At 42.7% G+C, this 22,756-nt stretch overlaps 1 protein-coding gene across 1 annotated transcript; it reads left to right on the forward strand.

Moving 5' to 3' along the window:
- The first annotated feature begins 757 nt into the window (after nucleotides 1-757).
- On the forward strand, nucleotides 758-22,056 carry setd2 (SET domain containing 2, histone lysine methyltransferase). Its single transcript, XM_086218599.1, has 22 exons — nucleotides 758-1,142; nucleotides 2,479-2,600; nucleotides 5,448-5,469; nucleotides 5,708-9,726; nucleotides 9,837-9,968; nucleotides 10,136-10,264; nucleotides 10,416-10,539; nucleotides 10,623-10,700; nucleotides 10,796-10,893; nucleotides 11,024-11,156; nucleotides 11,870-12,004; nucleotides 12,089-12,217; nucleotides 12,302-13,906; nucleotides 14,013-14,061; nucleotides 15,146-15,413; nucleotides 15,501-16,221; nucleotides 16,493-16,618; nucleotides 17,552-17,688; nucleotides 17,769-17,880; nucleotides 19,655-19,729; nucleotides 19,929-20,030; nucleotides 20,702-22,056. Exons 2-22 carry the CDS (start codon nucleotides 2,572-2,574, stop codon nucleotides 20,861-20,863), a joined length of 8,385 nt encoding a protein of 2,794 aa, XP_086074725.1. The 5' UTR covers nucleotides 758-1,142; nucleotides 2,479-2,571; the 3' UTR covers nucleotides 20,864-22,056.
- Nucleotides 22,057-22,756: the final 700 nt, after the last annotated feature.

The following is a 22,756-nucleotide window of genomic DNA, read 5'->3' on the forward strand; positions in this document are numbered from 1 at the left end:
GTGCCCCCCCCCCCACACACACACACACACACACACAATTTCCTCTCTCTTTCACGGTCACTGAATACAATAGAGGTTAATACGCTTCATCATTCGAATTCTGCCATGTTACTTACAAATAAATAAATAAATAAAATATATTTTTGCTGCTTAATTTACAAAAGAGGGACTTTGAAGAGGAATGTCATAATCATATTTCCAACCTCTTAATCATCTTCAAACTAATCATACACAAGCGGAAAGAAAGAGTAAGGCTCGGTTCATTGTCTACATTGTTGATTTAACTTGTTTTAACTGTTGAAGTTTTGACACAAAGTTTCCTTTTTCAGGTCCTCAAAGTTGAACTCAGTTGTATCTGAAGCTTTTGTCTGATTCCAAAGCAGACATCAAGAATGCCGTAACCTCTATAATAATTTACAAGGTTAGCACCAGGAGTTTGAAGAAGAGTCAACTTCAAACATAAGAGACTTTCAAATGCAACCCTTCTTAGGCCATAGTACTCTAATTGAGATATTCATTCAAAGAGTGCACAGTAAGGACACAGCATGTATTGATAAAATCCCTCTTTAACTTTTACATAGGTTTATTTTTGGTTTGGTTTTGTTGCAAAGGGGAGTTCAGAGTAAAAGCGTCGTGTAATGTGGGCAGGAGGAGACGGTTGATGGCTCGGAGCCGCAGTGCGCTCCAGGGTTCGCGCCAGCTGTGCTTCCACATCATGTGATGTTGTTGAACACAGCAGCCACAGCAAGAGAAACACTGGGCATCAGTGTGTGAAATAAAAGAAATCTCAAATACACGCAATACGCAAAGCCGTCAAGGGGGTGTCCGTTTTAATGTAAATTGCAGGCTGGCCAAGAGACACACTCAGGGGCTTGTTTTATTTATTTATTTATTTATTGTCACTTACACTTTGAATCTGTCCTCCAAGTGTAGGCCAGCTGAGCTCATGCTAGCTAGATAGTACCAGAAACTACCCAGGCTGGGGCGCAGCGGCAGCGGCGGAACCACTCAGCCGACCATCATTTTCGACATCTCCGTATGGATTTGACGTCGGCATACATTGTTGCTTGATGTTGCGAAAAGGACGGATTACGTATAGGTTTGAAGATGGAGGAGCCTTGTGACCTTAAGCACTTTGTAAAGTGAGTATCCCTCTGCATTTTTTAAAACTAAGAGTTGCGTGGATTCTAGCAAAATCTCGTACCAATCGCAAGTGTGCTAAGACAAAACATCAGCTAGCATTCTGCTAAAGCCGGTTGTAAAGACTCCACTAAAATGGAATCATACCCGAAATAATGTCAGCTTTTCATAGCGCTAGAAAAGTAATAGCCTCTCAAGTGGTCGAGATAACTTAATTTACCCAGAATTAACCCAACTAATTGGGATATTAAACCAATCCCACGGAGTACAACATAACCCTGCTTAGCCAACCTAGTTAGCTGCTAATGCTAGGTGAATTCCTCAGCTAAAGGTGGCCCTCTACGTTTATAGAAAGAAATGTGTTTATTTACTCTACGGGACACACAAACATTAATGGTATCTCCAAGGCAAAAATAAAATGTCAGCTGTTCAACAGAGCTACAGCTACATGCTACACAGCACAACAACACGAGTTAATGCTAGCTTAAAAGGACGCCTCACGACGGTTCCCCTAGCCTAGCTGGACTTAGCTGATTATTTTTGTAACCCAGCACAGATCAAGTGCAATAATAATGTCATTCATGCCTAAGTGCTACTCTCACACATGGTGTGCAACGCCTGGTAAACATGTTTTGATAGACGTATTGTTACATTAATGTTTATCTTTCACTCGTTTTCACGGTGAACAGGTATTGCCTTTTAAAGGCCACAATTTAGCTGCCTTCTGTCTTTCCGCTCAGGCCATGATGTAGCAAGTGAAGACCATTAATGCTGCAAAACAGTCGACGTTTGTTTGTGCCCCCCCCATTCTACAGATAGCGTTTGTTTTCACCAGGCCATTTCTCCTCTTACGTCACATTAAAAAAAAATTAGATGCATGTTCACTGCTTATCCTGCATTCTTGTTTGTCGTCTGCCCTTCGACAGAGCTAATAGTGCCACTTTAAACTTCAAGTGAATTTAATCCTTTACGTGTGATGATGTGATGCAGCTGAAACCGCAGGAATAACGGCGACCAAGCAGAAAAAAGGGGAAATGTCATCACTGACCAACAGAAAAACATACGAGCGGCCACATTGCTTCAGTAGATCACAATCGCTCAGGAAACGATGTACAAGAGTTCAGTCTCTACAACAGAAAACATAATCCCCTACATGTTGTATGTTAATTCAATGTCTTTTGCACAGGCCCAACTCCATTTAGCACCTAGTATGACAAACATAGAGTTTAATATTGTTGGACTTTATTCTTTTGTCAGAGTCTAAGATGCTTGACATAGTAGCTTCAAGCTGCTATGGACACGCAAGATTGATTGTTATCCTATCTTTCTTTTTGTCAGGTGTGGTGTCACTTTGGAGGGCTCATTTCTCTGATTTGGATTATTCTTGGAAAGCAGCCCCCACCGGCTCACTAATCCCAGACGAGTTTCTCAATGGACACTCCGCTCAAGTCAGAAATCAGGTATTAGACAGCACCGAATGGAACTTTGACTTGAGTATGGAAATGATTTACCTCTGCATCTGAGTTTCACTCTTTTTGGAAGCAGCCGTAAGCACAGCTCTCTGGCATCTACATCGTTTGGGATATGTTAAAAGGTTTCGATTCCAAGGTCATCCCAACCTTAAGTTAGTCTTTTTAATTTACATCCAGAGTTGTTTGACAACCAAATATACAAGACTTTTTGCTGAGTTACCTTTTTTTTGTTGTTGTTACTGCTTTTTTTTCTGTGCTGGTGTGAAGTGTATGTTTATGTGCTGTGCAGCCACAGATGCAGTAAACAACACAGTGGTACTCTCAGTAGTTGTAGTATACAGTGACAGAAAAACTTCTGTATAAAAGGTTTGACTTATCAATCAACTCTGTTATGAACAAAAAGACTTACTGGAAAGATGGAAAATAACTACAATTCATGTGACTTGGTATTTTGCGTCCCTACATGGGAACATTGTTATGCTTGTTATGTGATATTATGTCCAATTATGCTCAGATTTTGCTTATGTTTTTTTATATCCTGAAATATGACACCATTGTACAACACAGTTGGGATAACATTCCCATATTTGGTCTTTAAAGTTTTGATCTTAAAAGTTTATGGCACTGCCAAAAGGGAACAAGGGTGAAGTTTATTTTCAAACAGGCCCCGTCCCTCTGTCATTAGATTCTAGGCTGCATGTTGTAACTGCATTATTACCCAAAAAAACGTGACGTTATGAAGGTCAAATTGAAGAAGAAGAAAATGAAATCCTGAAGGATGAAATGACCCAATTGCTACAAGCACCCATATTGAGCTTGCCCTGAGGAGACAATACACACACACACACACGAACAGTATTTAAAAAAAAAAAAAAAAGCCGAAACCCCAATTATTCATGTTGAATACTTACATCCCTCCTCTTTGGGATTTTTTAAATGTTTTTGTCGTCCCTGTTGTTTTACAAATTGGAGACATCAATTGTGAGTCGAGCAATGTAGATGGGCAGTTTTCACTCCTGTCTAAAGAAGCCTCATCTAAATATACTCCTGATGATGGGAGTGTCATCCTGAGGTATGTTTACGCAGGCTTAGGTTTAGGAATATAAATGGAAGGTGAAATGAATAGAATCTTACAGCTGAAATTGGCTGCTAAATTGGTAAAGAGCTGCAGTCGATTGCACTGACAGAAATCTGTTTGAATGCACACTGAATGTACAGCCTTTTACCACACACTAACTGAAGTGCAATGCCCACCTTTTTATCGATTGAAATTTCCAATTGCAAAATGACAGCAAAGCACAATTTAGCTAACATAAACTCTCTCAGTGCGATGTCATCTTATTTTTTCATTGAGAGAAGTGGATTTCTGAATGAAGTGACTGAGGACATGTTTTCGTCCTGGAAGTTGGGCTTTTACTCTGGAAGTAAACCTATGGAACAGTTCTTTTTCAAGAAAGGATACAGTTTTCTCTCCCTGCGTGGTTGTTCATTATCTTCCCTCAGTTAAAGATTACTGTTCCAATGTTCTACATTTTTGTGGGTAGCATGCATGCCGATTTCCTTTGCGTGTGTTCTTTAAAATCATGTATATTAAGTTTTAGGCATCATCCTGCTATTGGTTTGCAAAACACTGAACTGTTGTTGAATAATAACCTACAACTGCTAAATAGTTAAGATGGATAATTACAGGAAAAGACTGGCCTTCTGTTAAAATACATTTTAAATGCGTTTTCAGGAATGGGACTGTTGTATTTACTTAAAATAGAAAGGAAGAAACGATGAGCATAATCAATATATGTGACCTCTTTTGCTTCAAGCTTTGAAAAAACAGACTTACAAGTATTTTTAAGTAGACATCTGACAGTATTGTATGTTAGCATGCAAGGATTGTTCTTCAAAATCATTTACAGTTGAGAGCATACACAGAAGACATTTAATATCCCACAAAGTTACTTTGAAAATTAAGGTTGCTTTCATCAGGGGTTGGGCAAATGGATGATTCTAATGCAAATAGTCTGCTTCCTCCAGAATTCAACTCAAATTACTAACCTATCAAAGCATGGGCAAATAGGAAGTGGCAATTGTAGAGGGGCAAAATTGTACTTGTTTCACTGACTTCCGACACAACTTTCACTTAACATGGCAGTTATTAGATGAGTATTCAGATGTTTGTAGCGGGTGCCGTCCGATTGATTGGGACTGAAGACCCTTCGCAAATCATATTTGAAAACTATTTCAAAAATGTATGAGCAGTGCAGGCTCATTTATTAGTCTTAGTAGTGCCTGCGTGCGCGTGTGCATGCGCGCCAGTACTATACATTTGTGAAAAAAGCAAATCGCCCCATTTAAGTCCTTCAGCTTGCTGGTTGCAGCTGGTTTAAAAAAAAAAAAAAATCAAACTTTTTTTATGGCAGCCCTCCACTGTTTTTTTTTAAAATTTGAAATGGATAAATCCTTAACGAGTTGAAGAGCTCCACTCACCCAGTATCTCCTCCTTGTTCTATATTTCTCTCCCTCACAAACACACTGATACTAGACCCATCTGTGAATAGTTTAGTATGCTCATGGACAATATATGTATTGGAAAACTGCCCAAGAGAGAAAACATTTCTGCTTGTATGTACAAATGCGGTCCTCATGTGCTTTAAGATCTCCATTAGCTGTTCGTATATCTCTCTTGTTGGGCTGACATCTGCAGTCAAAAATTATATCGCTAAACTACACTTTCATCCGCCGTGATCAAGTTGTTATATTTAGTGCCACATCAAGTGTATAAATTAATTGCGGTCTTTCCTCTCTTTTTTATGTTCCCATGCTGTTCTTATATAATCACAGAGAGGAAGGGAGTGGTGCCTCGGTAAGTTTTGATTAAACAAGCTGATGAGTTGAAATAACTGCTTTCTTTTGACTATTCTACCCAACTTTGAAGTACAATCCTACTTCAACTTTTAATTTCTTGGTCTGCAAGGGAAAGTTTGTCCCACAATTAGGTAAAACACAGCAGCCTTGCGCGTAAAAAAAAACATGTCTGATTTTTACATTTGGATAAACCTCAGATTACAGTTGTGGTTGTTGTGTCTTTTCTTTTTTTGTAGGTAAAGGTGGAGGGCCTGTCCAAGGCAGCTCTAATCAAAAGCCTGTCTCCTAGAGTCATGCTGTCGAACCATCTCTTACCTAAAGGGACCAAGATGAAGGTCAACCTCGAGGATCAGGGTCGTCAGAAAGTGTCCTTCAGCTTCTCACAGACCAAGAAGCCACTGCATAGCCTGTTCATCATCCCTACCAGCCCTGACAAGTCTGCCACTGAAACACACTCTGCCTTGTCACAGTCAACGCCAGACAAAGGATGCGAAAATACGGAGAACAAAACTGAGAATAAGCAGACACACACAGTGCCAACATCAGCAGTTGAGACACCTTCACAACCACCAGTCTCCTCAGCCAATAAACTGAAAACGGACTTAGCAAAGATGCACTTCAAGAAGCAAATTCTCAGTGTGTCTGTGACTGAGGACAAACCTTCTTCTGTTGTGCCAGAGGAGCCCCCCTCTACTGAATCGATAGCTTTTACAAAATCAACAAGTAAGACTGCAACTGAATTCCCAACACCACAGCCCCAGAATCTTGCCAGCGTCTGCCCCTCTGAGAATTCTCTCATTGAGGCTTTTGAGAAAAGGGTGGCCTCTAGCCTCAAGAAACCTGTTGTGTCCTCAGGAAAAGATGGAGAGATTTCCAGTAGTACTGAGTCAGAGAATAAGGTATACAAAAGGAGAACCAGGCCCCAATCTGGTAGTGCTCCCCCTGGATCAGAATCTGATGAAGATTCAGTCCAGATGTCTTCCAGACACAAATCAGATGACTCCAAAAGTAAAACGCACATGGACAGTAGTAATAAAATGGTGAAAAAGTCTTCCTCTGGGTCACAAATGGAAGAAAAGGAAAAAAGTTCCTCCAAGCGATCAGAGAATCATGAAAGGTCCTCTAGCTACTCAAAATCAGATCGGGATTCTAGACATACATCATTGCGCTCATCCCGATCAGACAAAGATCGCAGAAGGTCACGGTCTAGATCGAGGTCAAGATCAAGAGGGTCTCGTTCCTCTCACTCCAGAACGGAGAGGTCCAGAGGTGACAGAGGATCACGCTCTGAAAGGTCATATTATCATGATTCGGATCGGAGATCACACAGAAGTTCTCCGCGCAGAGACAGAAGACACTCCCGCAGTGACAGAACTCGTGACAGTTCTGATTCTGAAGATGACCATAGGAAGACAAGGACAAGGACAAGTGACTCCAGTAGATCATCCACCCATTCAAGCTCGCATAAAGAGTCAAAATCCTCATCCTACTCAAAGTCGGACAAAGCTTCTAAATCGAATTCTCCTCATTCTTCAGAGTTGGAGAAAAGAACACAAATGTCGAGGTCTGAAAGGACTTCAAAGCGTCTGTCAGAGTCTGATTCACAGCGCAGGTGCTCTCCTCCTGTGGAGTCAAGTTATCGTAAATCTAGCACCCACCATAGGTCAGATACCAACAGCAAATCGACTTATTCCAATCCACATACCCACTCTCAAGCATATGAAAAACGCCATAAAAGCAGCTCAAGTGACTCAGAGGCAGAACAAAGGGGAAGGTCACAGGCCCATGACAAAAGCTCTGGCTCAGAGGACAACTGTAAAAACTCTCAAAACAAAATCAGTAGGCAAGACCTTAAACAATTAACGCCCTCCAGGTCTTCTGTGGAAACCACTGGACATGATAGACAATCAAGTAATGTATTTCACAGCCGCAGCAATTTACTAACATGTCCATCCACCACAGAATCATCTCCACATAGTGCAAAAGAAAAAACAGAGTCCCAAGTAAACAATACAAACCAGAGAAATGAACACGATCGTCAGGATCTGAAGGACGTAATGTCATCTGCTGTTGCGTGTTTGAAAGAATGCTCAGCCAGTGAAACATGTTTGCAGGACTCATCCAACAGAGCAGATGAATCCATATCTTTTGAAAAAGAAAATATATCAAGTATAGGCTCAGTTGAAAGCATGAAGCCTGTGAATGCCGACCTGGAAAACTTGACCAATGTAAAGGAGAACTTTTCTTTTATAAATAGACAACTTTTGACTTTGGATGCAGTTCTTGTAAATTCATGCAGTAATAATGAGAGCATAGTGTGCAGCCAAGACAAGAAAGATGGCAACTGTTCTCTAGAGTCCTTACTGACTACAATGGACATAACTATCACACAAGATGGCCAGCAGAACTATAAACAAGATGCTGCTGAGCCGAATAATGACTTGGCTGTCGAGAAGCAGACTGGCACAAATGCACCACTTGCATTGGATGTATCAAGTGTCGAACCTGAGAACATGCTGACGTGTGAACTGCCAAGTACAGACACAATTAAGAAGAGGAGCAGTTCTACCAAAAAGTCTCGATGGGATATAGTAGGGCAGCTTACATCGGAGAGTGAGAATTCCCAGAGGATACTTTGTTCGGAGAGTAAACCTGCAGTTAAAAAAGTCATCTCTGTCAAAAAGATAGAGTTTTCTAAAGACAGTGGCCAGCAAGATGTCAAAGACAATACTCAAGAATCAGAAATACATTCCAACCTGGTGAAGGAGACTGAGATACTGAAGCAGGCAGCTGGCTCAGACAACACATCTATGACGTGCAAAGACCAAAGTGAGCCCTCACAAGCGAGCACCAGCATTGACCGCTGTGACTTTAAACTAAATCTTTCTCACAAAACAAACCCAGATGAGTCTCTGCACATAAAAGATACATTACAGGTCAGTGATGCTGCAACAATGCAGAGTTGGAATGGTGATGATCATGCACAAAAATCTGAGGCCCAGAGGAGCAAATCAAATAAAAGAACAATGCTTAATCGGGAGTCATCAGGAGGACAAAGTGATGCCAGTGATAGTGAGAATTCAGAATATGACTCTGATTGTGGAGAAGCAATAAAACGATTGCACTCTGTGGTGGTTGTGCCAAAGAATTCTACTCTAACAATCGATACACAGGACTCCGGAGCCTCCCTGTGCAGTCCAATGGATGTTTCAGATGGACAGAATTCGAATGTAGCAGCTGGAGCAAATATTAATGAGGTCCAAAATCATGTTACGCCACAACAATGGCAGAAAATTGTTTCATCCAATGCCAGTGTCACTCTGTGTCAATCCCAGAGTAATATGATTGACAGCACTAGTCACTTAGAGGGTTCCAGCTCTGCTGGTGTCCAGCTTTACATAACTGGTCATATCACTGCCCATGGAAGTGCCACTCATCCTGCCCACAGCCTCGATCCTTTCATACATGGACAAGGTCCCAAACAGCATAATCTAAACATCAGAGGTGGAAGGATGTTCTCCCATTACCAACATGTTGATTTCTCCAACTCTGACAATATCAATGACAAGAATGGCTTCAGCCTGGGTTGGGACTTTTCACAACCAGAACTGCCCAGTAGCACATACCAGCAGCCTGATAGCAGTCACGGGCCACATCTACCAAACACTAAGTTGACCGGAACCTTTCTCAAGGAACAGGAACACCGGCACGGTAATGTATCCTGGAACCACCAAGCCCCAGACATGCAGACCAGCAGAAAATCCTACCTGAATGTGCATGATCAGGATGCTGCTGGTGAAATACATCCGGACTCTCTCACTAATGACCACGATGACTACAGTGGCGTGAAACCATCCAGTCTTGTAGTTGTTGACTGCAATGGATCTAACATTTCAGGGTCATCGTGCTTTGTGCAAGGTCATGAAATAAGCAGTAACAGCAGGGGCTCCTCTGTGCCTGACCCCCCGAGAGAGGACAACTTCAGGTCCCACAGAAGCAGGGGCCCTCCCAAGAAACGGCGTCCAGAGATTGAGTCCGATTCTGACAATGAGGCAGAAGCTGGGCCTGCTGGCAAGAGGGAGCGTCAAGGACAACTTGATGACTCAAAGGGAACTCTTGTCAAAGCTGAGGTGCAACGCCCGTCCCTCACCCTGAGGGACTTCCAAGACTCTAGTAAATGGAAAGATTTTGCCAAGTCAAAAAAGATGCCCCCTTATTTTGACTTGATTGAGGAGAATCTCTACCTAACTGAGAGGTAAGATGTTGTCTAGATTGAAACGTTCCCAGTTTCACATGTTCATGCTCTGTGCACAAGTCTTATCACTCCGAAATGTTTTAATCAAAGTTTTCGCATGTCATTTGCAGAAAGAAGAGCAAATCGCATCGAGATATAAAGAGAATGCAATGCGAGTGCACATTGCTGTCCAGGGAGGACCGTTCAAAAGGAGTATTGGCGTGCGGGGAAGACTGTTTGAATCGCCTGCTCATGATAGAGTGGTATGTTCATTACTAAAGAGAAAGGTCTAAGACAACATAGAACTCACCTTTTATGGATGACACAATGGCACAAATTTAAGTACACAATTGGAAGCAAAACTTGCATAGGAATCTGCTGCTATTGACCAAATGTGAACTGATTTTGTCTTGAACTCGTTTCTCTGTAGCTCATCACGATGCCTGAATGGGATCTACTGCTCTAATCGGCGCTTTCAAATGAAACAGCACGCAGATTTTGAGGTTATCCTCACAGAAGACAAGGGTTGGGGACTACGGGCAGCTAAAGATTTGTCCCCGTAAGCCTCACAGAAGTTTTCAATATGGAGTACTTATCTGTATATGGGTTTTTATTTGGAACACAAGGGGTTGTAAGACTTCTTTCTCAGAAATATTAAATTGTGGGCTTGGTATTATCAATATTTAGATTTTTTTTTTTTTCTATTCCAGAAACACTTTTGTCCTTGAATACTGTGGGGAGGTGTTGGACCACAAAGAGTTCAAAACAAGAGTGAAAGAATATGCTCGCAACAAGAACATTCACTACTATTTCATGTCTCTAAAGAATAATGAGGTAAGTAGTAAAGCGATTCAGTGAAACTCATGAACACTTTGGGAACAATCATGCATGACGATTGTTGCACGATGTCTCTTCAGATTATCGATGCAACTCTAAAAGGAAATTGCTCTCGGTTTATGAATCATAGCTGTGAGCCCAACTGTGAGACCCAAAAGGTACAGTGGCAAAGGAAAACAGTTCATTACCGCATTCTGAGCTTAAGCTTAAAATACCTGTCGTTGACTCTTTTATTTTTTTCCCCCCAATTCAGTGGACAGTCAATGGCCAACTTAGAGTTGGGTTCTTCACAACCAAGGCAGTCACTGCGGGAACTGAACTGACATTTGATTACCAGTTCCAGAGATACGGGTATTGTTTGTTTGTAGTTTTTTTGTCCCTCACACTTGTTTTTTTGTTCTGTCATTGAAGAATTGTGGTTAGTTGAACTTTTAACAGAAAGTGCAACTGTAGTTCACATTTCTTTTTTGTTATTCTCCAGCAAAGAAGCACAGAAATGCTTCTGCGGAGCTCCCAGCTGCAGAGGCTACCTGGGCGGGGAGAACAGAGTCAGCGTCCGAGCAGCTGGAGGGAGGATGAAGAAAGACCGCAGTCGAAAGAACGCTCTCACCACGGTCAGTTCTCACCTCTGTGTTTTATGTAAATTTTTATTGGCATCTCTGAAATTGACGAATTTTCCCCATGTTTTTCAAACAATATTACATATGACATATTCACATCAGGCTAATTACTTAGGTTCATGTTGCATATCACAGAAAAAAAAAACGTTTGTTTTGACTAATGTTGACATTTCAAAAGTTATCAGAAAATGGTTGAATCGTTATCTGAAAATAGAAATCTGGTATTTAAAATCTGTGATCATTTGATTTTCTCCTGCTTGCTTGAGTAAGTAAATGTTTTAGCCATTGTGGTCAGTGATTATTTAGATTTTGACTTCTCTAATGGACTCTCAATTGACTGCTTGTAAATGTTTCAGTTAGTGATCACCACTACATAACTTTATGATTTCGTTTTTATTACGTCATCACTAATGCATACTGCTCTTTGTAGTAAACTGTATGAATACTGTTCAAAATGTTTTTTATTAAATCCCCCAAGACAAATGTGAATTGTTGATGATGACCTCGACCGATTTTAAACAGCATGAAGTTCTTCATGCATTCAGTGAAGAGCCAGAACAACAGGGCGGAGATATTGCTTTTTAAAATGTCACAGTTATGTCTGCTTTTTCAGTTCATTGTAAATGAGCAAGGCAGTATAATTATTGGGTCCCCCTTAATGACATTATCACAAAATCATTACAAAACTGACATTTGTTCTTCCTCAGGTTGATGAGGAACTGGAGGCTTTACTGGAGAATGGCGAAGGCCTTTATGATGAGAAACAGGTGGTGTCCCTGTGCAGACTAATGGTCCGAGTGGAAACCATGGAGCAGAAACTCATCTGTCTGAAGCTCATACAAGTAGGACTTTAGCAACACTTCTGCAACTGTGTGCATTTCCCTGGTGTCATTTGGTTTAAATGACAATATGTTTGTGTTGCACAGAATACTCAAAATCCCTCATGCCTGAAGCAGTTCTTGGATCATCATGGCTTATCTTTGCTATGGATTTTCATGGTGGAACTTTCTGAAGCAAAAGGCAGCAGTGCTAATAATATCAAACTGCAGTTACAGGTGAGATAAGTCTTTTGCTAACCATCTAATTATTGGTGGTCATACACCCGTTTGCTGTTTAATCCTTGGTCATGTTTTTCATAGATTATGAAGACCTTGGCTGTGCTACCCATCTCTAATAAGAACATGTTGGAGGAAAGCAAAGTCCTGACTCTTATTCAAAGATGGGCCCAGACCAAAACTCTCCCTCAGCCTACTGAGATGGACGGCTACTCCAGTGAGAACACCTCCCGTGCTCAAACACCCCTCAACACTCCTGATGGTTCCTCCTCCAAACCGGAACTGGACAGTGACACCTCCAAACCAGCTGTGTACCGCCGCCTTAAAATCATCAGTGAAAACAGTCTGGACAGTGCACTGTCTGATGCTAGCAAAGCATCTGATGGGAAAGAGGAAGAAGAGGATGATGACGATGAGGAAGAAGATGAGTCTTCACGTGGAGGACTTCCTGAGGGCAAACAGTTGAAGGCAGACCTGGCGAGTGAAGCTGCTGATCCACCAAAAGAGACAATAGAAGATGTGGTGAAAGAAGTCAAAGAGGAAACACAGGACGAGGTAGAAATGAGTTCATGCAGTCCACAGCAAGCTCAGACTGAGGAGAAAGACCAAATTGAGTTAGATGTTGTGAAAAAGGATAGTGAAATGAAAGATGACACAAGCGGTGGACTGAAGGATGAAGTTGAGGGGTCAAAGCAGCCAAGTGAACAACAGGAGAGCGTAGAGGAGCAATCCATCACAGAGCACACTGAGCAGCTGTTCAGCTCTGAGGATGTAGAGAAGCAGCCCATGGAAGAGAGTGGAGACCAGAAGGCTAACTTAGAGGGCATAGAGAAGCAGACCAACTTGGAGGGTGAAGAGAGGCAGACCAACTTGGAGGGTGAAGAGAGGCAGACCAACTTGGAGGGTGAAGAGAAACTGACCAACTTGGAGGGCATAGAGAAGCAGACCAATTTAGAGGGCATGGAAAAGCAGACCAACTTGGAGGGTGAAGTGAAGCAGACCAACTTGGAGGGTGAAGTGAAGCAGACCAACTTGGAGGGTGTAGAGAAGCAGACCAACTCGGAAGATATGGAGAAGCAGACCATCCAGGAGAGTGCAGACCAGCAGACTAGCCAAGAGGTATTAGAACAGCAGAACATCCAGGAGAGCGTAGACATACAGACCATAAAGGAAACTGTAGACCAGCAGATCAACGCGGAAGGAGTCGAACAGCAAACCATCCAGGAGAGTGTCGAGGAGCAGTCCAGCAAGGAGGTTGGACAGGAGCAGGCCAGCCAGGCAGGAGCAGAAGAGATTGAACTGGACAGTAACCAGCCTCCTGTGAAAGACTGCGAGCCAGAAAGTCTGCCCATTCAAGTTGATGTTGTTGATATTCCACCTGATCCGCCTTCTGAGTCGATGGACATCCAGACAGAAACCCAGGAGGCTGAGAAGCCTCCTGCTGTCAGTGAGGCCCTATCTAGTGAATCTGTCACTGTTGCTCCTCAAACCTCTGAGACCCCCGAAGCCAGTATACCTGCTGAGGTTGCAACTACATCTGTGGACCCTTCAGCAATAGGAACACCTTCTCAGGATGAGGAGGAAGGTGTCTCTGATGTAGAGAGTGAGAGGAGTCAAGAACCCCCCCTCAGTGCTTTGGATATTAGTGGTATGGCTGCCAGGCTTCTAGAAAGCTGGAAAGATCTAAAGGTGAGTTTAAAGTCCTATTGAGGCAGATATAGTCAAACATACTTAAAAATAATCTATTGGTATATCCGTCATAACATTTGAAGTCAAAGTTTTGTTGGTCTTTCAGGAGGTGTACAGAATACCAAAGAAGAGTCAGGTGGAAAAAGAAACGAATGGTATGTTAATTACATTTCTTATTCCTGGCCTAATAGTTCTTTCTGTGTTGCTTGGACTCACTGGATTGTAGAGCTGGGTATCACCACTGACCTCCTGATACGATACGATTTCGATATACTAGGTCCCAAGTCGATACGATATCCGATACGATTCGATACAATATACGATACGATATTTTAGTTACAATACCAATTTTGCTTAGGTAATGGAAGAGATTCTCAAAGGACTTATGCTGTAAATTCAATTGTAAAAGTAACCCTCTAACCTGCTGCATAATTAAATATTAATATTTACATTGAGAACTGACCATTAAACAATAGTTATACAACATCATGCACTTTTTATTTAAATATATGACCGTCATTCAAAACAAAAGGGCAACTTAGACTTCCACAAACTGTCAGCAGCTCAGCAAGATGACTCGCAGTGTGGTTCCAGTGTCTGGACGAGGTGTCTGAAGCCTACATTTTCTACCACACAGGATGGTCTGAGGTCCTTGCAGATAAAAATTGCCAGAGCCGAAGTTATGTTCTCTGCACATGGAGGCGTGGATGAAAACTTAATCCCAAATGCTTTCTCCAGCGAGGGTTGTTGCAGTGACTTGTAGTTTCCTGGTTTTTGAGTGTACTCTGGGTGATGCCTAGTCAAATGGCTCTGGAGATTAGTTGTATTTCCGTTGTACTAAACCTCTACTTTGCACATTTTGCGCACAGCATTATTTTTGTCAAGTTGGGCGCAGTTTTCTTGCTTCTTAAAGCCGAAGTGCTGCCAGACATCGGCTCTTAAATTTGCTGGAGATTAAAGTTGCGCTTCCGCCATCTTGTTGTTCTCTGATCGGAGGCACTTGGCCTGGATCTCGCAAGATCTGATAATCTGACTGCAATAACGTTGCACTACGCACTAAATCACGCGAGACTAAAGGGGCAAACAAAAACAAAAAAATAAACGGGTAAAATCTAATGCACTTTAAAAGATTGATACTGGGATTTATGTATCAATAATCTTTCCTACAAATGTATATCGATAAAATATCGGTGTATATAGACATTTTTAACCCACCTCTACTGGATTGTCTCAACACAGATCGGAGTCGAGATCGAGACATGACCATGACGCCACGCACCACTTCTGGCAGCCGAGAACGTGAAAGGGAGCGGGACAAGGAGAGGGAGCGGGACAGGGACCGGGATTATGAGAGAGAACGGGATCGTGACTGGGAGAGGGATAGAGAAAGAGACCGGGACCGTGATCGACTCTCAGACAAAACTCCTCGTAGCACGGAGAGACGGAGGAGACGTTCCACGTCTCCACCTTTGTCTTATGAAAGAAGCAGCCGCCGCACTGAGGAACGGTAAGCATTCCTTTCAATGGGGAACTGAAGATTTTGTGTGTATAAACTATTTACCTTGAACTTTTGAAATTTTTCTATATTTTTTAGCTTTGACTCATCCAACAGCAAGACACCAAGGGGAGTTGGTGGCAAAGAGCGCAACAAGCTGTCCACAGAAGAACGCAGAAAACTGTTTGAGCAGGAAGTTGCTCAACGGGAGGCCCAGAAACAACAGCAGCTTCAGCAGCAGCAGCTCCAGACTATGGCTTATGACCCTGCCTTGGCGTATGCCTCCAGCCCTGGGTTTATCACCTACCCTCCTGGATATCCCATCCAGACTTTTGTAGATCCCTCCAATCCCAATGCAGGCAAAGTTCTTCTTCCTACTCCTGCAGTGGAACCCTCCCTGAGCTATGAACAGACTCCTCCTCAACGTCTTATCTCAGATCTCGGACTTCCCTCTCCATCCTCCACTCCCCAGACCACCCCTGTATCTAATATATCTCAGCACATCACCACCAACAGCCTTGCTGCAGGCAACCCTCAGCAGTACACCCAGCCACCTGTAGCCACCCAGGAAGCAGGGGTCGCTGTCCTGTCAGTACCTGCCCAGACTGCCCCTCAGGTGCAGAGCCAGCAGAGCTACACCACTCTCTGGGATCCCACTACTCAGCAGGCAGTAACCGTGCAGACCCAGCCGCCACAGCAGTACGCCACAGCTCCAGCTCAGGCTCAGACACAAACAGCCATCTATTACCAGGGGCAACCGTGCCAAACCATCTACAGCATCCCCACCGCCTACCCTCAGACCAACACTCCAGTCATTCAGGTAGTCTGCCAATCACAACTGTACTTTATTTTGGTTAACTGTACTTCTCTGTATAAACGAATATTGTAGCTTTTTTTTTTTTTTGCATCATCCAAGAGGCCTCTTCAGTTCATTACATGGAACTTTTTCTCAACAGAATTTTCTGTGCACCATAGAAGTGAGATTTTACAATATAACAAAACAAATCATGTTGGGAGTCTAGTGTAAAGCTTGAGTGAATTCTGACATGGTTGGGTAGCTTGTCTTATCGGATTGTTCTCTGGTTCTGCAGGCATACGCTGAGCCCACAGCCAGCTACCTGCACGGCCAGCCTGTGTACCCCAGCCACCAGCAGGGAGTAGTGGTGCAACAGGGAGGCACAGTAACCACCATTGTGACATCCCAAACAGTCCAGCAGGTAAGATGGACTATTGTCCTTTTCCCCCAGATTGTTTCTTTTATAATAAATGGCATGTTTAGAGTGACGGTGAGTTCTAAGGCTTTGTTCAGACTGCAGGCAAATCTGATCTGTTTCTTAAGTCAGATTTCTTCTGTCTGCACTGGTATTTGGGAGTGATGAGTCCAGGCACTGTCAGCTTATCTGAAGGCGTTGAAATATAACAACAAGGGCATCACTGTGGTGTTGGATGTTTTATTTGTGTGTCCTGTCATGCGTGACACCAGTTACAGTGTGAAATCCTGTCTGAGCATTTTTCTCCTGTTCCCGATGTCTGATTTGAGTCTCACATCAAACCCCTTCCAAGTGTGGTTTGGATTCAATTTGCAAAAAATTAGATTTCATGTGTTTGCTATCCAGGCTGTCTGAAATCAAGCTGCATATGCCAAAAAGTCCAATTTGAGCAAGGCACAGTGTCGTTACAATTACAGAGGCGTACGATTGCTTAAAAATATGTGATGATTTTATCAGACTGGTTTTATATTTTGGGGAGCTTGAGGTTGCATTAAAGATTAACAGCTACAATTATACACCAGTTTTCCAAGAACTTGAGTTGCTATTTTCAAATTATCTTTGACATTTTTAGAAATCTATCTTTAGCTGCATTGTGGGATTTTAAGTCCCAATGTGGTCACAAGGGGGTAGTATACCTCTAAATTATGAGAAGAGCTGTGTGGCTCCAAGATCTGCCTCATGCAATGAGAAATGGCCTTTTCAGATGAAACCTAAGATCTAAAGATTGGACGGACTCAGGTATGATTTTAAACCACAGCTGTCATCATTGATATAACTTTTATGAATCAGGTTCTTTCTCTGAGCGAACCCCAAAAGAAATTGCATGTTTTTAAAAGTGCTTTTCGAGTAACATATTTTCTGTGCTCTTCTCCTCTCCAGGAAATGATTGTTCCCAACAATGTGATCGATCTGCCTCCTCCCTCTCCCCCCAAACCCAAAACTATCGTCCTACCTCTCAACTGGAAAGTGGCTCGGGATCCTGAAGGAAAGATCTATTACTACCATGTTGTCACAAGGTTTGTTTTGAAGCCTATTATTTGTATTTCTACAAATCTCCGGGGTTGTATTTCTCTTACCATTACTTTCTACTTATTAGACAAACACAGTGGGACCCTCCAACATGGGAAGGAAGTAGCGACAACACTAGTGTGGACCATGAATCTGAGATGGACCTGGGTACTCCAACCTATGATGAGAATCCTTCCAAGGTGAGCTGTCCCCCTCTGAAACGTCAACGGCTGCAATAATCTTTTTGACTTGCGTGTTTTAAATGGTGCCCTCAATTCTCTATGAGGAAGAAGCCTCTTGGCTTTTTCGTTTGGTTCCCACAAAGTTTGTGCTTGGATGCAAAGCGTGATTATAGTGTTTGTTCCCTGAGGTAATTGAAGATGCTGCACCAGTGATTGCTTTCAGCTGTGTGTTAAGGAGAAGAAGAAAAAAAAGAAAAACCCTTCTGCACAACACCATATTCACCAAGTATTCATCGGTATTTCCTCCTCGCAAAATGGCCCGATCACAAACTACACGAAGTCTTCAAAGATAGATTCCGTTCACTCCGCCCCCTGCCCAGCTGTCTGTCCCTAAGCCTCAAGGCCACAAAGTCAAGACAGGCTCTGCTCATCTCCTCCTCCGCCTCATTTGTTTCCCCCCCTTTATTTCTATCCTGACTTTGAGGATAATAAAAACCATCTGGAAGACCTAGCAGTCATTTATTTGCGGTTTCTTCTATTATAGTCCAACTACGCAAGTGTCCCTTTTGTCTCTTTTAAAACGATGAAAAGAAACTTCAAAAACAGAGATGGAGAGATCCATGTTTTTCATGCAGTGTTTCCCGCCAAGAACAGCTCCAAGGTCATGGACCATTTCCCAGCATGTGTTGAACCAGTGGTGCTGTCCACAGCCAGCACTTGAAAGTGCAGCAGTCTGCCTGTAAAGCGTTCCGTGTTCTCCTGTCCCTGGCACACCGTGTGTGGATCTATTGTGCTTGCTTTTGATCATGACATTCTGTTGTGGGAATAGTCGGCCAGCTGTTGCCTGCTTGCCTTTGTTGTTGAAAGCTAGGGGCAGAGAACATAACATCCTGGTCGGATATCCCGGCTTTGTGTCAAGGAGCTGGCCAGCAGGTGCTGTCTGATGCCCCACTGACCATCATGATGGCTTCTGTTTTGTAGCCTGTTGACATGGACTTACCAACAGGTCACACTTGCAAAGCCAAGCAGCGATAGTTGAGTTTTCATTATGACGTAAATGTCGTTGCACAATGTTCTTAACCCTCTCGTCCAGATAAATGACACTATCACTGTTCAGTTTGGCTCTCAACAAGCTTCTTTTCAACTCTAAAAGCTGCTGACAGCATGTTCCCTGACGTAGTGCTACCAATGGCTAGCACTCGCAGACAGAAACCAAACCAAAGGCTACAAGGAAACCAGGATGCTAACATTTGCTATCATTAGCCTTGTTGCTAAAAGTAACCCGAGTGATCCAGTATCTACATATCACTAGCCTATTGTGTAGCTTCGTTCATTTTTTTTTTTTAAAGATAAAAGAATATAATGACACTAATCCATTTTCTCTTATCAGCTATCAAATCTCCATTTTCAACCACATCAGTGGTTCCCAGCTGGTGTGTGTGAAGCTTTGCCTACTGGGAGGGTGTCAGAATTAGATAGCACATATCAAATACAGTCATGGTAACACACTCACTTGATACTTGATATGAAATCAGTCCATTAAACTGTCTAAAAACACACATTTTTGTTCCTCTCTCAAATTAAACATCAATCACTTCAGTAGCTTAACATTGCTTCACTCTCGTGAGCAGTGGCAAGCTTTTCTTAGACGCTTAGCCATCCCTAGCATTAGCATTGCACTCAGAAACAAGCTGAGCCAAAACTGTACAGTGAAAACTATCAGTACAGATGGAGGTCATTACAGTTATCAAAATTTAACACAATGAACTTTTTTTCCCCCCTCTCTTTTCAGTTTTCAACAAAAACAGCCGAAGCAGACACTTCCAGTGAATTGGCTAAGAAAAGCAAAGAGACGTTTCGCAAAGAGGTGAGTCCAAATCTTAACATTGGTCACATTTACATGAATGTTAATAATCCGACTACTGACCTTACTCTAAATCAGACGGTATTTAGATGAAGGTGTTAACACAGGTGTCTTTAATTCCTGTTGTTTACCTGCTACAGAACCTTATCAAAATCAGAATATTGCCATCCACATAAACGTGGTCGATGATTTTTATCCTCAGATGTCCCAGTTCATCGTGCAATGTCTAAATCCTTACCGGAAGCCGGATTGCAAACTTGGTCGCATCAGCAACACGGAGGACTTCAAACACCTGGCTAGAAAGGTAAAAATGGAACAGCTAGTTGTTTATGCATGCAGTTATAACTTCCATTAATGCCGGTAAAGCTTCCATTAATGCTTGCGTTAATGCAGAAAAGCTTCCATTAATGCAAGCTTCAGACATATCTTGGACTCTGCTTGGCGTGAATGCAATCAAAATATTGGTCAGCTTTTAACAGAAAAGGAAACATTTTCATAGTTTCCCTCAAACCAGAACAAAATAGTTGAGCTCCCACATTTTCTCTCTCCAGCCAAATGTTTTTGCTCTTTGCCACTAGAAGAAGTATAAAAGGCTTGTATATGTAAACTATTATCTCCCTCTTTTGTTGGACTCATTCTTTTCTAAAAGCTCTCTTGAGCCAGCAGTTCTTCAAAGGGCAGCATTGTGTTTTTTTCCATGGTTCCTGCTGGTGGGTCCATGTAGTATGTACATGGGGAGTGGTTCGCACTGAGTGCCACTCGGACATACCAGGACTCTGAGGACACGGGCTCAATAAACAGAACCAGTTTGGCTTCGCTCATTTAGAGATGGAGGTTTATTGTTTCAAATTATAAAGAGCAAAGTCACTAAAAGAGCATTAAGCGCCCAACTGCTGTGCCACAAGTGAGTTGTACGTTGTAATTATATCATTTACTGTCCTCTGACACGTCTGGCGCTGTCGTCATCTCTTCTAGCTAACTCACGGAGTCATGAACAAGGAGCTGAAGGCTTGTAAGAATCCCGAGGACCTTGAGTGTAATGAGAACGTCAAGCACAAGACCAAGGAGTACATCAAGAAGTACATGCAGAGATTCGGCTCCGTGTACAGGCCTAAGGAGGACACCGAGGTGTACTAACCTCAGAGGTGCTCTTACACAGCTGAAGCACAGATCTGCCTTCCCACTCCAACCTCCACGTACGAATGAACGAACTAGCCAGCCTCAACCTTGAAGTAGTTTCTTATTTATGAGAATAATTGCACTGCTGCCCGAGAAGCTCTCCAGGCCCTGGAGAGACCATTGGAGAGTCCAGGTGCAGTGTTCTCGAAGGACGACACTGAGGGTGCTACAGTTTTCACTGACTGTTTGAATTTTAGCTTTTTGTTTTTCTCATTTGTGGCTCTTAAATGTTCCCAAGATGATCACCTCAATTCCACTTTTTAAACTCTTAAAGCCCCGAATGAGGATGACTCAACTTTGGTATCACGTTTATCAAAGTTTCTTTCCGTCATTTAAAAGGATCCAATGACACAACAGTCCAGTCCCATCTTTTTGTCCCCTCCTCTACCGGCCTTGTGCACGCTTCAACCCCCGCCCCTCGCCGCCACTGATTCTGTATCTGGTGCTGCTTTTAACCGGGCTGTGGAGGTCTAGGCTTCCACTCCTCAAACCCTGCCTTCTTCTAACCACAAGACTTTGGAGCCTCTGTTGTTTTATGAATGCATACTCGAGGCTGAGGTCACAGCGGTATCCTTGTGGAAATTCCTACATTTTCCACGTCTCCTGCTACAAGTAATCCACCCACAGCAGGACGAGTTTTTATTCACTTCGGGATCTCAGTGAGCGGCAGGTTGACCGTGTGGTTAGCAATCAACATTTCCATGTCTTTTATCAGTTTGTCTATTATTGGGAGCAGGGTTCAAATGCTATCTTTGATGTGCTGTTTAACTGTGTGTCCTTTTCTGTTTTTGTTTTTGGCCCAACTTCCTGTTTAACCTACTGGAATGATGCTAAAGATTGTGGTAGCATTGCAGTTTTAACAGTCTCTCATCATCTGAGCATGTTCTGGTTCTTTTACTTCTGATAATCAGTTTAGGCTACACAAACTTCTTAATTTCCAACTCCATGAGCATTAGGTCTTCAATCTATTTCAGCCTATTAATTTGCATTAAACAAAGTTCCAACACATACACTTTGCTTTATATGTGGATATATTAAAGAGTAGTTTTGGGAATGTTTAAATAAACTTTGTAAACGGACTATCATTTCATGGTTGTAAATATATGTAATATTACTAAAACCGTGTGCAGGAGAGTGGGGTCTGGTTTGGGATGGGGTGGGTGTGTGTGTGGGGGGGGGGGGGGGCGAGGCGGGGGGGGGGGGCAGCTCAGCCCTCCTGATGCAGCTCCCATATCTGTCAAACCCCACTGATTCACATTGCTCTATTTTATTTCAGTGGTGGTTTGGGAGGGGGGGAAGGGTGGGGTGGGAGGATTTCATGTGTTTTTGTTATTATTTTTCTATGTAAAAAGTAAGTTTCACCCTACGCGACTGTAAGTATTGTGTAAGCACATTGTCATACCGAGTGTACAAACATTTTAAAAGATAATAAACTGTTATGGGTTGTTTTTTTTTTGTAAAATGAGATGGTGATTAAACTGGGTTTGTCAGTTAAACGGATGTAAGTAAATGTGACTGGCCCTTGTTACATGATTGACTGCTGAGTGCGCAGCCAATCCCGTTTTAGATCGACTCACCCTCTAATAAGTGGCACACATGGCACGAATGTCTGTACTGCATTTCTAACACAGTGTGGAGCCACATGTTTGGCTCCAGTTAGGGGAATCAAAGTGATTGACTGCCTTCATTAGAGACATTCTGTGTGCCCTAAATATGGAGTGCAGTGACAAGTGGAAAGAGGCGCTGCTGTGCTTCCTCTCTCCTTTTGTCCCCCGCTCCCCTCCTTCCCTTCCACCACCACTGTCTCATGCACATTCCGCAGCCCCATGCCTGTGTGCTCCAGACCGCACT

This window comes from Aulostomus chinensis, chromosome 11, assembly GCF_037954235.1.
Source record: "Aulostomus chinensis isolate RoL2024-O1b breed Wild chromosome 11, RoL_Achi_v1.0, whole genome shotgun sequence".
Classification (NCBI taxonomy): Eukaryota; Metazoa; Chordata; class Actinopteri; order Syngnathiformes; family Aulostomidae; genus Aulostomus; species Aulostomus chinensis.